The sequence below is a fragment of the Erpetoichthys calabaricus genome, chromosome 7, assembly GCF_900747795.2.
Source record: "Erpetoichthys calabaricus chromosome 7, fErpCal1.3, whole genome shotgun sequence".
NCBI classification, from domain to species: Eukaryota; Metazoa; Chordata; class Cladistia; order Polypteriformes; family Polypteridae; genus Erpetoichthys; species Erpetoichthys calabaricus.
In genome coordinates this window covers 50113591-50126214 of record NC_041400.2, presented here as the reverse complement: position 1 = coordinate 50126214, position 12624 = coordinate 50113591, and the positions used below count along the sequence as shown (strand labels likewise).

Here is a 12624-nt window from a genome sequence, read left to right as displayed (position 1 = left end):
ATGGTGATTACCATTGGTTTACTGTCTGAATATTGAGAGTGTAAAATTAAAAAAAGAAAAAAGAGATCTAGAAAATTGGACCATCAAAAATCAGTGTTAGTGGGAGACACAAATCAAAATCAGAAAGAAAAGAAACCAAAATACCTAAGCCCAAAATGTTTTCCTAAAATCAAATTCTGAAATCCCAAGTGTAAAGTGAAAAGCCAAATTAACCTGAACATGAAAAAAATCCCAAAAACTAGATTGCTTTTTATGAAGAATTTTAGATGGTAACTGTGAGTCAGATGCTGGCAAAAACATTAGTACAGTGATTAGCGGGTGTCACTTCCGGGAACTGCTCACTAGTAATACGTTGTCACAGCTTAACAACAGCAGAACAAAAATGGGGACAACTGTGACAAAAACAAAATAGCATCATGGTCAAAGTTGAAATAATTAGCAATCCAAATTGATACATTATAAAAATAACTATAAGGCAAAAAATTAAACTGAAAAGTAAATTCATCACAATCAGAAGGAGCAAAAAAAAGTCTAAACAAAAAAAATGATTTCAATAAATAAATATCAATCATACCTGAACCTAATTCATGGTAACTGGTGATTCAGTTTTTGCATAATTTTTGTATCTTATTACAACATCTGCCACCGAAATGGCAGGATGTACAGTAGATATACATTTGTAGCCAATACTACAAATACTACTACAAATCCATCCATCCATCCTTATCCAACCCGTTATATCCTAACTACAGGGTCATGGGGGTCTGCCGGAGCCAATCCAAGCCAAGCCAGGGCGCAAGGCAAGAAACAAACCCCGGGCAGGGCACACACACACCCACACACCAAGCACACACTAGGGACAATTTAGGATCACCAATGCACCTAACCCGCAAGTCTTTGAACTGTGGGAGGGAATCGGAGCACTTGGAGGAAACCCACGCAAACACAGGGAGAACATGCAAACTCCATGCAGGGAGGACCCGGGAAGCGAACCCAGGTCTCATTACTGCAAGGCAGCAACAGTACCACCATGCCACCGTGCCACCCACTACTACAAATACTGTACATAATTTGTTTTTTTAAAATACATATTGTTTAGATGTTGCAATAAGAAGAGCTATTATCTCATATCCTAGAAAGATTATCATTGATTATATGTACAACAATGATGAAAATGCTGCACCGCATGTTTTATTTTAATGAGGATCTAAAAAAAAGTATTTGGATACATTATACTTACAAAACTTTTGGAAATGTAAAGAACCTTATTTTATTAACACAATCTGCAAGTAATAAAGCAGAATGTTTTTCATGTTTTTACAATTAATTTTCTGGCAAGTTGTCTACGTAAGTGATGAGTCTCCTTTGTAAGTAAAGTACTCCTTAGAGATATTTACTTTAATGCCAAACCACATAGCACTATGTATCTTCTCTAAGCATCACAAAATGCTGCATACTTTTTTAAATGCTAGTCAGACTTATGCTAATTAATACTATGAGGAGCTGTCAGGAAGTCTTGGTGGGCCATTAATGTTCCACTGAGCACTGCTATAGTAAATATTTGTGATCACATTATTTGTAAGAGTCAAAAGTGAGTTATTGGACTTATGATTAATAGATTCATTCTTCCATGTGCTCTGCATTATTGTACACAAATATAATGAATTACAGATGAAAGATCCATAAAAAATATTTCACAAAAAGTGATGAAATTTTATTATTTTTTTTATTTTTTTTAGGGCAGTGCATTCTTTGTAATGATTATAAGTTCTTGATGCACCAACATATTGTCCACATCTATGATTCAATTCACAATTCTAATTAAATTTCTAAAATTCTATTGAAATTCTAATAAACAGTTTCTAATTAAGTATTATTCTAAATATCATTTTCTTTGAAATACAGGTGGCATAGTGTTATCTCATTATTTAATGTAATTTTAGTATTTACCTCCTCTACTTGCCAAAATGCTTCATTGTTGTGTTACTTGCATGTTGAAATGTAGCCATTAGTATAGCTGCACAGTTAGTATCAATCTCAAATGCACAAAGTGATTAGACTAGTAGCTACCAGAATTTGGCATGAATTTACTTCAAACAAAGGCATGCTGCAAAGTTTTGTTTTTTTTTTTTCAGATTTTGTTGTAAGAATATGTTATCATGTTCTGTACTAAATATTATGATATGTACTGTGGATTGTTTTGGTAGCAACAGTAAAATTTCCAGAGGTCTTTACAGTAAAGATTTGCTGAATTGAGCAAAGGGTGTCATCACAGCACAGCAGGTAGCTTTGTGCTTGACAGAGATCTGCTTTCTGACAGAGCTGGGAGCCTTTTGGACAGCATTTCAATGTTTCCCATATGTTCATGTGGGTTTCTTCAAGAGGCTAAAGATATGCCATCAGTTTAAATGCTGTCTCTAAACTGTCTTGGTGCAGTGTAGATTTGAAAAAGTGGTTTGCCTATTGTGTCTATGTGGCACTGGTTATTTAGTTTCCAGTTCCATGCAGTCATAAATTCAGTAAATGAATCAGGTAACGGATGAATGGAAAGAAAGATGGAAAATATGTATCTTTAACAGGTACATTTCCTAACCACTGTGATACCTTATTCATATACAGTTAATCAGATGTTTTAAGTAGTTTTTTTTTTTTTACAATTAATCAGTGTATCAGTTTAACAACACTTAAAGTGTAAATTGCAGTGTGAATTGTGTGTATGGTGCATGAAGAACATCAAACTTTACTTTAAACATAGGAGGTGTTCTTCAAGTAACTGATATAGTGCTTCGGACAGCCAGCAATTAAATCAAGATCAGCATTTAGATGATTTATAAACAGATAAAGAATGAAAACCGTTTAGTTAATGCTTGTTCCTAGGGGTATTAAAAGTAGGCACTTAAACAAAAACTCCTTGTATAGGTTTAGGAGTGCTATATATGTAATAATTATATTATATACTGTATATATATATATATATATATATATATATATATATATATATATATATATATATATATATATATATACTGTGTATATATATATATATATATATATATATATATATATATATATATATATTATATATATATAATTATGGGAAAAGAACTAATACATGGGTATGCTGCCAAAATTTTATGTACATACAGTATATTCACTACTCAACAGCAAAAGTTTAATAGTCTTTTGGAATTATAATCATTTTGTTCTTTTACTCTTGACAGCCCAGAGATCAGTATTTTACAATTGAATTTGGTATTGTACAAGTAAAAGATGTCAAGAGTAGATCGATAAAGATTAGCCTGAATAGTTATTACAGAAGCAAATAGCAACATTGTCTAAGCCATGGTACTATAAACATTTTTCAAGTACTCTGAAATTATAATTAACAGCTTACCTAAGCTAACATCAACCAGAAAGGAAGCAGGTGCTAAGGTTGTGATGTAATATTTAGACAGATGCAGTATTGTCACCTTAAAGGCAGTGAACATAAACAATAAAAAAGAAAAATACAGTTTTATATTATATTGCAAAAACCGTTGACTACACATTAAGGAATGTGTTTTTATTCTGAAGCAAAACATAGCTCCCTCAAGCAAATGGGAATTACATTGCATATGCTTTGAAAGCAATCCGAAAAGAGCACTACATTCACCAGCAATGATAATATCTAAAATACATTGCTTATAAAAAGTATTCACACCCTTGGATGTTTTCACATTTTATCATTATACAAAATGGGTTCACAATGAATTTAATTAGACTTTTTTGACATTGATCAACAAAGTGAAAATGACATTGTTCAACAAAGTGAAAACAGAAATTTGTAAAGTCATCTAATTTAATTACAAATATAAAACACAAAATAATTGATTTTATAAGCACCTTTGACACCAATTTCAACCTTGAGTCTGTTTGCATAGGTCTTCATCTTTGCACATTTGGACACTGCAGTTTTTTTCTTATTTCTCATTGTAAAAATAGCCAAAACTCTATTAGGTCACATGGGGATCCTGAGTGAAGAGCCTTTTTTAAGTCCAGCCACACATTTTCAACTGGATTGAGAGCTGGACTCTGACTCAGCCACTCTAGGACATTAACATTGTTGTTTTTAACCATTCTTGTGTAACTTTGGTTTTATGATGCTTGGGGTTGTTGTAGTACTGAAAAACAAAAATTCTCCCAAGGTGCAGGTTTCTTGTAGAATGCACCAGGTTTCCTCCATGATTTCTCTGTACTTTGCTCCAGTCCATTTACCCTCAGAAGACTTCCAAGGCTTGTTTCTGAGAATCATCCCCACAGCAAGATGCTGCCACCACCATGCTTCATGGTGGGGATAGTGTGTTTCTGATAATGTGCAGTGTCTGGTTAATGACAAAGATGGTGTTTAATCTGATAGTGAAAAAAGCTCAATTTTGGTCTCATCAGACAATTGAACCATCTCCCAGCTGACGTTCTGGCAAACTCTAGTCAAGATGTCATGTGATTTTTTTTTTCCAACAGTGACTTTCACTTTGCCAATCTACCACAAGAATGCAACTTGTGAAGCACCCAGACAACAGTTGTTGTATGTACTATACAGTCTCTTCAATCTCAGCTACTGTAGCTTCTAACTCCAGAGTTATCAGAGACCTTCTTGAATGATCACTCAGTTAAGTGAACAGGCTGCTGTTGTCAGATGTGCCTACTCTTTCCATTAAAATAATAAAAAAATTCCAAAGTCTTGCATATTCTTATTTTCAGCCCAAACCCACCTATAAAAGTATGCAATCAACAAGTGGATTAGGATTATACTAGGTTTCTAAATTACTCCAAAAGTAAAAAAAAAAAAAAAAAACCCTGTAAACAGTAGTTCTCAATATAAACATGAATTTTGTGAAAACCCACACTAGACCATTGTGGTGAAGTTTTCCAATTACTGAAGTTTGTTCTTCAAGGCCTTGAGTACCTGAACATACCAAAGCATGTCAATAATCCACTCGGAAAGGCAAACACTTTTTATCGTCACTAATCATTTTCAAAAAAAAGTTGATAGTGGGTGGAGAAGTGGTATCTATCTGCAGAATATGCATTAGAAGTGATCTCTTCACACCTAAGATCAGGTAACAAACATGCCAAGGCTGATCAAGAAAACAAACCAGATAGGCTGGGCTTCCAAACAGGTGTTTTCAAAGCAAGAAACACATACAGAATGGGCATACACCACTTAAGACTAATTTATAAGAAACAAAGTAGCATTGTGAATAAAAAAGATTTGAACTGTGTATTTGAAAAAAATATATAAAATAATACAAAATGATTGTAGCCATTCACAGTGCGTTATAAGCTCAGTATCAAAATATTATTTGTCTAGTAATGAGTTTGTTGTTTTTGCTGTGTAAGAGAGAAAAGTGCCGTTCATCTGCTTTTGAATTCAATGTAGAAAAAGGATATCCATAAAGTTAATCCAATAATAAAATAAAAAAGATCACAGCCATTCACTGTGTGCTTTATAGCCTCAGTTTAAAATTAGAATTTGTGTTGTGACACATTTATTTTATTTTCCACATCATGAGTGCACCATCATTACTTTGCACTTTCTCTTGTTCACTTTACTCTTACATGTTGTCTTACAGAGATGAGATGCATGCGAGGTTAGGAAAGTGGGCATTATATTCTACAGCCATTCTTCTCTTGGAGGATGAGACCAGTTTGCATTTTATTAGTAGGTTAAAGTGACACCTCCGGCATAGGCGGGCACAACACAGCTCAAATACTGCTGTTTCTGAGAAAAGGAAGAAGCTGTAATTTTTGTTTAATTCACCCAATTTCAAAAAACACATTTTTTAACAGCAGGCACATTTTACAGTGTAGAATCTATTGTTTCTGATTATGTTTTATCTAGTTTCTATCATAAAGCAGCTTTGAATTAATAATGAAAATAGAAGGCAAAGTACCTCTAAATGTGCTTGGCATCACTGACGATGCCTCATTCTCCAGAGATTAACATTTGTAAATACACTTTGGATAAATATATAAACAAAAGTAATGAATTCCTAATGAATCCAAAACCCACTACTGTACCACATATTATCTCATTGAAATTTTTAAAATGTCACCGATGATTTCATGTAATTGGTTGCTACAGGTTCTTAAAGCATGCCAAGAAATTGTATCCAGACCAAATGCCTGATGGACATTAACTTGTACCAAAGTCCACTTTACATCATGTATGAAAACTAAGAAGAATAAATTGCATGATGCGGCAGGCACTTGAATGGTGGGCTGCTTGATATCATGATTCAAATAAGTACATATTTGAAATCCGGATGTTTCAGACAAAAAGAATTCTCCATTAGTTATTACAGAAAAATGTATAAGTCTGGAAAAATAATGATAAACTGTAGCGAAATCATAACAGGTTGGTAGTATGCAAGGAAAGACAACCTAGGGTTGCTCCTTTGTGCTTAGAGATCTGCAGAAGAGAATAAGAAAGTGTAAGTAAAAATTAGAATGTATGGGGTCTAAACAGGAGCTTGTATGATTGTACAGTACACTGACTAGTAAAGCTCTGTTGTAGAATGTATAGAATGGAAACAAATTATGAAAGATGGAATTTGCAATTGGTAGTTTATGACATGTTGCTTACTTTCCTGACTGAATTAGAAAAAAGTTTTGCCCCAGTCTTCCCCTGCATTTAGACTTGGTATCCTTAATATCCTCCCCACCCCCTTTGTTTTCTATGTATAGTCTAGGTTAAAGGCTTAATTTGGAATGACTTTCTTGATGTAAGACAGATTTAATATACTTCCCTATATCCATTTACTCATATCTCACAAAACATGCTCCTCTGAACACATTCCAAAGGGTTGGGTGAAGATAACCCCATAGTTTCTTCACAGGTCCACAAATTTGCTTTTGCAAGGTTTTATTATCATCTTGGTAAAATGTAATTTCTGATTGTAAGAAGGTACCAAAAACATTAATGTTCCCCCTGTTGCGTTACAAGGTCCATGGAAAAGCACAGTAATCATACAGTAAAAAGAAACTGGAAATCAAAAAAATAACCAAACAATACCTTTTATAGAGTAAACTACTTCTTGTTCTTTGATCAAAATGCAAACTGAAGCAAGTTCCTCTATTTTATTCTCCAAGCAAATAAGATTTTTCATAAGTTGAGAAATACATCTCAGCTGATGAGAGGTCAGAGGAAAGAAGTTCCTCCCTTTTTTGGTATGGTCTCCAGAAGCTGTGTAGAATTTAAAAAAAAGTTAAGGAGAAATATAAATACCATGTAAAATTAGTCCATTAAATACAGTATATTTTTTCTATAAACATATTGCTTTTCTATGAGGAATTCCTTTTTGAATATATTTCATATAATATCATACATAAAATAGACAATATACTGCAGAAATATGAAAAAAATAGCTTAATAAATAATGTTCATAGTAATCAACATATTTTTCAGTGAATCACAAATATACTACAACTATCTAATTTTCTAGATAAACCTCCAAAAAGAGACGTTTTTCTTTCAAGATTATTATCCATTGTTGTAGAGTATTAATTTATGAGTTACCAATTATTTTTTCTCTGAATGCAACTTAAAAATGCATTAAAATGCAATTCAGTTCATCTTTTACAGTCTGGAGGTGTGTAACCCCATATTGAAGTTTTTATATGCTACATTTTTGTTGTAAAAATGTGCGAGGTTCAATAACTCAGTGAACAAGCTAAGTATAACAACATCCAAAAATAATTGGTTGCCACATTAACCAGCAAATTACCAGAAACAAATTTGAGATGCTTTCTAATGTGCAATGGTTAAAACTTAAATAATCTGGTTTTACTCATACAGGTTAATGAAACATATCATGTCATGAACTTTAGAAATCCAACAAAAAGTGGTTTTAAAAATGATCAGTTAAGAAATAATTTAAGAATCATATTTGAAATACTATATTGTGGAATTATTCATTATAAGACAAATGGTTGGCAAAAAGAGAGAAAATTATGTCTCTACTAAGTTGTTAAAAATTAGTGCAGGATTACAGAAAAAAAAATTGCACTCAAACATGTTGCTTACCCTTCAACTTTTTTGAGGTTTCTGCCTGCGGGATAGCAGATAGGCACACCAAAACAGCTTCATTTTCAGACAGCATACACTTTTTTACTAAGATAAAAATTTCAACTTCCAGAAATAAAATACATAAACAAGAGTATAATATTTTCCAGAAACATAAAAATAACTGGAGTGGAGATCCACTTTTTTTTTTCTTTTTTCAGAAACCACTAAACCAAAGATTGGTCAATAAACACAGCTTGACATTAAGTTGCCAGGTTGCTATTGCCCACCATTTTGAGACAACTAGAAACCACTTTTTGTCCCCTGATTGCCAAGAATATTAACAACTTTATTGATGTTTTTCAGCAGAGGATCAGAACAAGTCAGTTACTTCTTATTATATATAATCAGCAGATCAGCGTATAACTTGCCGATGTAACTCTGCATATAACTTGCCAATCACTAGTTGTTTTTAAGATTAAAATTATATATAAGCTGTGTGCATGCGTTTACAACCAGCCGACATGCAAGCATGTGTGAGTTGGATTTGTATGTAACAGGAATGTTAAAACTCTGCTTTAGTTTAGAGAGACGAATGTGAAGGGCTGAAAAATCCCACAAAACCCGTCCCCTGTACTAAATATATCTGCTGTGTGAAAGTACATTAAAGTGTGCAAAGATGAAAGGCTTACTAACTCTAACAAATGCCTGGAAAACAGTCAGATGGAACTAAACCAAATACGTTTGGTAATGCACATTCGATAAGACATTTAAGATTACACTATACAACAGAATATGCTGACTTTCTACAACTTTCGTTCTAAACTAGTAAAAACAGTGTTCTTTTGACACATTTATTCACATTTTTACTGTTTCTTCAAAGTACTGCAATGTTAAAAAAATGAATAAACAATATGATTACTAGTAATAATTACTTCTTCTCATTTTAATAAAAGATACCAGAAGAGATATTTTAAAAACTGAATAAAGGAACAAGTAAGAGAAATGATGCTGAATAATTTAAAAAAGAGGTGTAAAACAGTAGGAAAGCATGCAGAGTTGATATGCATTGTGGCTGCTAGTCAGATTTATTTTACATTAAAATATGCAAAGAATTGTTACATATTTCATTTATGTGATGTTTGCTATATGGAATTTATATATATAAAATCCCTATGTGCGTCCAGGTGTCCGTGTGTGGGTGTCTTCTGATGAAGTGCGCATGCGCGGGGCACGGTGCGATGCGCGATATTACTGTCAGCGAAAGTTAGAGGCGTTTTACGGAAATACAAACCAGTATTACTGCGAGAGGAAATTAAAGGTACACAATACAGTGACGCATATTACAGCCACATACAAGCCAGTATTACTGTCAGAGGAGATTAAAGGCATATTACCGACGCGCACGCCTGTATTACCGCCAGAGAAAATTAAAGGTATATTACGGACGTACAAGACGGTATCCTTCAATAAGGGCGCGCACAGGCATCCTTCAATAAGGGCGCGCACAAAAAGGTGAGCCTTAAAAGGGCGACCTCAATTGGGCGCAGCGAATAAAGGCGCGCGTAAATAAAGATCTGCACCTTTGTTGCTCTTCACATATTCCAGAGCCATTTGAACTAAATTATCTACGAGCGCCTTTATTCGCCGCGCTCAATTGAGGTCGCCCTTTTGAAGCTCGCCTTTTTGTGTGCGCCCTTATTGAATAGAGCCATACAAGACAGTATTACTGTCACAGAAAATTAAAGACACACAATACACGGCGGCAGCCCACGAAGAACGGTCAGCTCAGCAAGTAAACATCAACAAAAGAAAGGCTGAAAGAAAGAAAAATACGACCAACAAAAAGAATGAGGTCAAAGTCCCTTGCCATTTAATATAGACTGTTCCTACTAATGTTTATGCACTACTGTTCTAGCGCCCGTTATTGTAACGGGCTAAATGACTAGTATGTATATATGTACAATTAATCTATTACAATATATAATACTGTGCTTTGTTAAAAATATTTAAATTACTAATAATTTAATGTAAACTGTGTTGCTAATACTGTTGTGCTCTGGAGATTTATACCAAAAGTACAAAAACTTTTACATTTTGGATTCAGCAACAGCTTACTGAAGCCAACTCTGGTAGTTTAGGCTTGTGTAAGAAGTTCATTTTTATTTGCTGGTACTGAGTGTAACATGAAAGCCATAAAACAGACTACAAGCTGGAATCATATTCAGTACACTTTAAGTAAAGGAAGGATGTATTCTTTAGCATGTTGCTGTAAGTCTTCTGAAAATAACCGCCTTGTACTTTACACTTCAACTGCTAATTAAGAAATGATTTAGCAATGACAACATTTTTGGATAATTGCTCAATAAACTGAATCATATCACCCAGTCCTCATTGGCTAGAATTACAGAAAACGTTCAACACTGAAAGGGTGTGCACAGAGTTGGAATTCTGTTAAATAATTCTACTACATTGTAATGTACATTGTAATTACCGCATATATGGGCTGCTAAAAATGGCAACCATATTTTCAGCTTTAGCAGTGAAAAACTAATGCATGGTTGGTAAGCCTGGCAGCCACTTTCAAAAGTTAGCGTTGAGCCTTGATAAATACTGATTTTTCCTCACAGCTTTTAAATTATAATCAGCTAATACAAAAGCTGCATTATTCAATTGAATGGTAATAATAACATCTGATAAATTGGACCATGGTGCTCATAACAATTGATGAGGGACACAAAATATCTCCTGAGGACAATGTTTTGACCAGTCAAATGTGTTACAGTCCCAAACATACTGAACTTCAGCCATTGTTGGCCTCCAAATGTACTGCTGGATGGCCCTTTTGCTATTTAAGGAAAGATATTCAAAGTTGAAAGCACATAAATAATACACTACTGGTCCAATAGAGTGGTCTGGCACTGTTTTCCATGCCTAGCAAACTGAATTATTTAAGAAGAGTTAAATAAGCCATGTTATTAGGTTGATCAAAAGTTAAGGCAGCTTTGTGCTTGTCATGAAAATGGTGGAAGGAAGATGTCTGTCTTGGCTTTGCATGACTTAAATGGTGGTTTCATTATCCAACTTTAAAACTGGGAAAAAAATGGATTTTACAATTTGCCAAACTAAGAATCTTATTTAGGGGTTCAAATTTGAAAAAGACCTAAGCAGTTTTCACTGTCATAATACATATACATTTATGTAGCATATAACCTAGTGATCACAGATGAACTGATACACATTATTCAAAAGTTTTTCACTGTAATACTTTATATAAATTGGACAATGAAAATTTCCAAGCATATTTTTAAAAGGTGCCCTTTTCAGCTTAGACAAGAAGAACTTCACTCATAGAAGAACTGCGCATGTTTATGAAAGGCAAACCTTGTTAACAGTATACCCTTGTTGATGGGTATGATAGGAAAGAAAAAAAAGAAAGCAGAGGAAATCCCTTAACAGTTGTTATTGATTCCAGCATTTATGGGTTGATAGTTTAGTACCGTTTACAAAACTGAACAGATGCAGGCAGCCAGCAAAAAGGTAAACAATTGCTGTGTGGCATGCTGCCAGATCCCAAGCCTGATATATTAAACTCAGAGTGAAGTGCATTTCCCTTTTGGGTTGCACTTATTGCCACTTCATTTCCTCTGTGCTCTCTCTCCAGTGCCGTAGCTGTCGCCTGGCTATTTTCTGTCCTTCTCTGACCCCTGAGGCCTAGTGCTACCTAACAGAGCCATTAGTGGAGGGAATTGCATGTGTCTGACATGGCCTGAAACCAATTACTAGATATTTTCTTCCAAATGATGCCCAACTCTGCTGGGAATGAGCAATCATGAAATAATTTACCTCCTGATTTAATTTTTTCCTGCACAAATTAGTTGTGGGCTTCGCCAGGGCTATACACAGCTGCTTGCAACACATATGCTATCTTATCAAGATTACACTTGAAATGACAATTGTGTGTGTGAGTGTGAGTCTGAGTGTGTATGTGGGTGGGTGTGTGTGTGTGTATGGGGAGGGGGTGAATTCAAGGGTACTGAATAGAAGAGGCTTGGGATTTCGGTTTAAAAAACATTGACAAGTTTATCAGATATACTGATCCCTCTGTAGTCTCTGCTGATTGGAAATGACAGAACAATAAAGGACTGACAATGATGCTGTGAAAAAACCTGGAAGGATAAAATCCTTATTGTTATGTTTATAGAATTCTAAAATACATTGAAGTGTTTTTTGTATTTTATGTTGTTCCTAAGAAGCAGGGGGGTATTATAAAAATTGTATACATAAATTAAAAACCTATGATGAAAAGGGATAAAGTATGCCATTTACTGCCATCAGAATTCCAATTAATTTATGAATCACTTAAGAATCAGTCCACGAAACAGCCTCCCTTACCGCTATTCACACAAAGTCATGGAAAATGACGACATAAAATCATATGTCATGTTTCAGATAAAATTGTACTGATGCAATCTACGAGTACAAACTTCAGTATCAGAACCAGTGATGAAATTAAATTAAAATTTGCCATTGTTTCTCTAAATACCATAGGGAAGATAAACAAAAATAACTAATCTGAC

The 12624-nt window shown here is 34.2% G+C and overlaps 1 protein-coding gene across 2 annotated transcripts in view; it reads right to left on the bottom strand.

Moving 5' to 3' along the window:
- kiaa0825 (KIAA0825 ortholog) overlaps window positions 1-12624 on the bottom strand; it is a 537179-nt gene that overhangs the window by 475562 nt on the left and 48993 nt on the right. For both annotated transcript variants that reach the window (XM_051930183.1, XM_051930184.1), the window contains exon 4: window positions 7055-7225. In XM_051930183.1, coding sequence (XP_051786143.1) covers window positions 7055-7225 — 171 coding nt within the window. The remainder of the gene's footprint in view (window positions 1-7054; window positions 7226-12624) is intronic.